At 47.3% G+C, this 5,000-nt stretch overlaps 1 protein-coding gene across 3 annotated transcripts in view; it reads right to left on the bottom strand.

Moving 5' to 3' along the window:
* sned1 (sushi, nidogen and EGF-like domains 1) overlaps nt 1-5,000 on the bottom strand; it is a 25,366-nt gene that overhangs the window by 6,264 nt on the left and 14,102 nt on the right. The window contains exons 12-24 of one of the 3 annotated variants that reach the window (XM_031872983.1): nt 4,847-4,939; nt 4,567-4,701; nt 4,126-4,245; nt 3,697-3,813; nt 2,666-2,809; nt 2,076-2,249; nt 1,827-1,940; nt 1,611-1,727; nt 1,388-1,501; nt 1,153-1,269; nt 749-1,036; nt 464-647; nt 103-215 (exon numbers count right to left, since the gene is read on the bottom strand). In XM_031872983.1, the coding sequence (XP_031728843.1) occupies nt 103-215; nt 464-647; nt 749-1,036; nt 1,153-1,269; nt 1,388-1,501; nt 1,611-1,727; nt 1,827-1,940; nt 2,076-2,249; nt 2,666-2,809; nt 3,697-3,813; nt 4,126-4,245; nt 4,567-4,701; nt 4,847-4,939 (1,830 nt within the window). The remainder of the gene's footprint in view (nt 1-102; nt 216-463; nt 648-748; nt 1,037-1,152; nt 1,270-1,387; nt 1,502-1,610; nt 1,728-1,826; nt 1,941-2,075; nt 2,250-2,665; nt 2,810-3,696; nt 3,814-4,125; nt 4,246-4,566; nt 4,702-4,846; nt 4,940-5,000) is intronic. The other 2 variants (XM_031872985.1, XM_031872986.1) reach the window with 2 other exon arrangements.

Below are 5,000 nucleotides of genomic sequence, written 5' to 3'. Positions count from 1 at the left end.
TGATATAGACTCGACACCCCTAACACACTAGCATCTAATCAGGCGGCGAGCGCTCGTGTTGTTATCGTTCTAATAACCTCTGAATGATGACATGTGACCTACTTGTCCAGAATTGCAGTGGTCCAGCTGAGTGGCTGGTGGAGGGAAACTCATCCGGTCTGATTCCACTTTGAGTCAACACATCCAACGTGTACATCTGACCAGGGAGTAACAAACTGGGAAACAGAAAGAAAATGCCACTACAGCAAACAAAGAATACCTGACATCATCCTTATAATACTGTTGAGGGCCTCAAACAATGATTAAATTGCGCCCTCTAGTGGCTGAACGATATATCACCCACAGCCATTTAAAGTGCAGCACCTCATCAGCACCATTTAGTGGACACACAGGATGCTGCAGGTCAGTGCATCACGTTGAACTTCTGGGTTGTCAGTGTTTGTAGCGCAGTGCAGAACCTCACCTGAACGTGTGCTCCGTGGTGCTCGTGTTGAGCACGGCGGTGCGAGCCTCGCCGCCGTCTGAGGGCAACAGAGACACGTGCACCCTGCTGACGGCCGCATGACGGGCCGCCTGAACCAGCCAGCTCAGCCACACCTGAGAGGAGGACACGTTGACCACCTGAAGCTGCTCCACCGGCTCAGGTCCTAGCACAGAAACACACACATGAAAACGCATCCGTACACAGAGGGAAACACTTTCCCAGAAGCCTTTTTCTTACTAATCCGCCATTAAAGAGTGCGCTCACTGGTGCGTATGAGTGCGGTGGCAGGCTGGCTGTTGTCGTTGCTGTTGGTGTTGCGTTTGATGGAGAAGGTGGAGATGTTGTACAGCAGGCCGGGCACCAGGCCTCGCATGACGTGGGAGGACTGCTGCCTCTCCAGCATGTCAGTTTTGGGATTGCTCCAGCCCAGGGGACCGTACGTGACAAGGAACCCGCTCATCAGGCTGTGTGAGGGCTCCGGCTCGTCCCAGCGCAGCTCCACCTCGTTCTCTTCCACGCGCAGCACATGGAGACCGGAGGGAGGCAACAGGTCTGGGAACAGTGGCAACCTTACATGTCAAATTCATACATTAAATAATTACAGAGTTGTCTTTGCAATGCAGAGGACGAGCGACAGAGAGCACAGGGGTGGTGTGACTCTCACTGACCTTTCTCACAGTCTTTGCCTGTGTGTCCGACTCTGCAAACACAGTTGTAGTTCCCTCTCTTGTCACTCCTGCAGAGGCCACGGTTTCCACAAGGCTGCAGTACGCACGGGTTCTCCACTTGGGGGTGACAGAGACAAGCAGTTAGTACGGCTCGGTTCACGTCTTTGCGCGACTCAGTGCAGGTTGTGTGAATTTTGCTTTTGACAGAATCGTGAGTCGATGCGAAGCCACTTACACATCTGGCACTGGTCCCCAAAGAAGCCGTCTTTGCATGCGCACAAATAATTCCGCCTGTAACCTCGACACACGCCTCCATTTAGACAAGGGTTGGACTCACACCCGTCCTGCTCTGCACACAGATATGTACAGTAGAATTTGATAGCTGTCCTGCATAATCTGTACGTAAACAAAATGCACAAGCTTCAAAAGCAATGCAACAGATCGCATGAACATTGTACCTATTTCACAGTTCTGGCCTTTGAAGCCTTGAGAACAATGACACACGTAGGAGCCGGGCCGGTCCTCACATGTCCCCCCGTGCTTGCAGGGTTCCGACAGGCATCCGTTTATTTCTACTAAGGGAGAAGACACACACATATACACAGGAAGGTCAAGTGTGTGTGCATGCACTGAATTTTTTGCATTAATATTAGACGACTATGATCAGGCTTTACCTGTCTGACAGCGGTTTCCAGTGAAGCCATCATCGCACTCACACTGGTAGGATCCGACCTGGTTCCGACATGTACCGGCATTAAGACAAGGCTGTGACAGGCATCCATTGATCTCTGTAATGATGGGGAATGAAGAAATTAGGACACTTTTGTAATTACTGTAATGTCATCTATTAGGACTTTTCTGGGATCATTAAAAGACTGTTTTTGCTCAGAGTGTGTGTCCATGTGCCGGTGTATGTTACACACCCTCACAAATGGGTGGCTGGCTCCAGTCTCCCTGAATGCCACAGATGCTCTGGGTGGCTCTGGGCACAGATATGAAGCCTGAGTGGCATATGTAGACCGCCATGGAGCCTGTTGTTGTTGAGGAGAACTGCACCTCGGCGTGCTTCACTTGTGGAGGCAGCCCGCAGCCAAGCGCTGAAATGAATACAAACACGTTGCTAATGTCAGCTCGGCTTGCATCGTGACGCAAGCTCACAAACGCCGGGGCTTAAAGGAGCTCATCCAGGAACATGCTAACAGCAACGGAGGTGTTTTCCATCCAGCCTCTCTGTTTTTATCCTCCTAAAATTATCTCCAGCATGCTGTTGGAGCACGCAGACATGAATCATCGGGGCGTACTTTATATAGGTTGTGTAGCCGCTCTATATCTGTAAATGTGGGGCCTCCAGTGCAGCAACACTGCTAAAATTATCCTCAGATGGACAGCCAGTATCTCTACACTCAACAGCTCAGGATATCCCCTGCCTGTGCCAATCTATTGAAGTCAGTGTTACACAAACTACAGCATCCAGATCTGGACATTATTGTGTGGTGACACACAGTCTGCTTACCTGCGGGGGTTTGTACTGAGCTCCTGCTTCTTTCACAGTGCCTGCCGCTGAAGGCCTCTGTGCATTCACATTTGTACTTTCCTATGTAGTGGAAACATGTCCCCCCATTCAGACACGGGCTGGAGGCACAGGGGTCTGGCTTCCCTGCAAGGAAACATACACACTGAGTAATAATAATAAGGACAAGAACAATACGTAACATGCTTGATAACGATACCAGTGTAGAGTGTAGACCTCCCATAAGGCCAAACTCCATATCTCACAATGTTAACAAAAGTGAAAAATCATTTTCGTATCCGCTATGTGACCGAAAATTACAATTTAACAAATGACCCTGTTACTAACGAAGGTCTCTGGTCTAAGATCCAAGATGAGGGTATTCCGCCGTTACGAGCCATTAAAAACAGCTACTTCTAAATGAACATCTAAAAAGAAGATCAGATGTTGGACAATAAGATGAAAGGCAGTCGCTGATAGAGGAAGGTGCCACGTTAATGTAAAGTAAAATCACTTTACATTAAGTTCTAAAAGATAAACGTAACTTTCTTAAAAACCTCTGAGGGAGCCCAACACAACGACTGTTGCAGTAATCTAAGTGACTTGTAATAAAAGTACGTGTCATCATTTCAGCATTGCTCTGAGTTACGTTGGCTAATTCTGGTGATGTTCGGAAGATGAAAAAAGGCATTTTCATGACCTTGGCAAAATATGGCAAAAAATGGCAAAGATTGGGGCATAAAGCCACTCCCACATCTGTAACTTGTGTCTCAATCAGTTTCAACAGAACCAAACATTGACTACAGTCTCTGCCTACTTTTGATCCTACAAGTAGAATCTGTTCTGCTCACTTAGTTTTACAAATATGTGACTCATCCAAACACTAATACCAGTATTAAGAGCATTCAAAGCACTGGGGGGGTTTTCTGGCGAATAGATTGCTTTCTGTGCATTTCTACTCAAATGCTTTCAGGAACAAACGTTTGTGCACTGAGTAAAAAATGTTTCGAATATTACTCGAGGGTGGCACTCACCCACTTCACAGTGTTTTCCAGTGAATCTGTAAGGACACACACATCTGTAGCTCCCTGCCTCTTCCTTACAGGAGCCTCCGTTGCGGCAGGGGCCAGAAGCACAGGTATTGAGTCTAACTGGAGAGAGACAGGGAGAAGGGAATCCTTGAAGCAGAGACCGGCTTTCAATCACGAAAAAAATAAATCACTTCCAGCACATTGAAATTCAAGTCATAATTCAGGAAAAAATAGGTCATAACTCAGTCATAAGTACAAATTATCATAAGCCTTTCGGCGCTTTGATATTTCAAGCAACATTACGAGTAATGGCATGTTTCCTGGTGCATTAAAAGCTGGGTTTGAGCCTGAGTAATAAAAGAAGGATGTTTTGAAAAAGGTACTTCGAAAGTTCATGTGAAGCTATTCTTTTATTTACATCAATAATACTACCTTTTTCACAGTGCTTCCCCAAGTATCCGTATTTGCATTCACAGGTGTAGCCTCCATCCCGCTCGTAGCAGTAGCCCCCATTCAGACACGGAGAGGAGTCGCAGACCGATCGGGGCTGTACTGAAAAACACACACCGAGACTTGACTGTGTTCCATTGCACTGAGAAACCTCGTTAAATGTATTCGAGCATGTGGGCTTGGTTGGAACCCCCCCCCCCCATAGATAATTTGTCAATTTATGATTGGAGCAAATGCAAAATCACTCTGAAATGTTCCTGCACATCGTAAATGCAAACTGAAAATGTGACCATTCCCTCTGAAATAGAAAGTGACACATGTAGAGACCAGTGTGTTTAACAATGTGTTTGTCACCGTAGAAACCAGCTGCTCATGCAGTGACGCATAGCTGCGAAGTGCCGTGTTGTTTGGTCGGTGCCTTACCATAGGGGTAGAAGTCCTTGTGGTCCAGCTCTGCTGCACTAGTCTGACATGTGCACAGGTAGGTCCCTCCGTACTCCAAGCAAGGACCGCCATCAGGGCACGGCCTGCTGTTACTGCATGGCGTCTGGGTTACTTCTGAGAGGAAGGCATTGTGAATGGCAGGTTCGCAATTTCTGGTTTGAGACATTTGTGATCTTACAGCGACCCACATTTCTTTTTCTTTCAACATTAATCCAAGCTCTTGTAAGACACCCGATAGGATTATACGTATCATACTCACCAAACTGACAGTAGAGTCCTGTGTAGCCTGAAGGGCATTCACAAGTCCCATTGATGTCCACACAGACACCCCCATTCTGGCAAAGACATTCCTCTGCAGACACAGAAAGAGAGAGAGAGAGAGAGAGAGAGAGAGAGAGAGAGAGAGAGAGAGA

The sequence above is a fragment of the Anarrhichthys ocellatus genome, unplaced genomic scaffold, assembly GCF_004355925.1.
Source record: "Anarrhichthys ocellatus isolate YVR2014 unplaced genomic scaffold, GSC_Weel_1.0 scaffold67, whole genome shotgun sequence".
Taxonomy (NCBI): Eukaryota; Metazoa; Chordata; class Actinopteri; order Perciformes; family Anarhichadidae; genus Anarrhichthys; species Anarrhichthys ocellatus.
The sequence above is the reverse complement of the archived record's forward strand: the minus strand, read 5'-3'. Positions and strand labels throughout refer to the sequence as shown.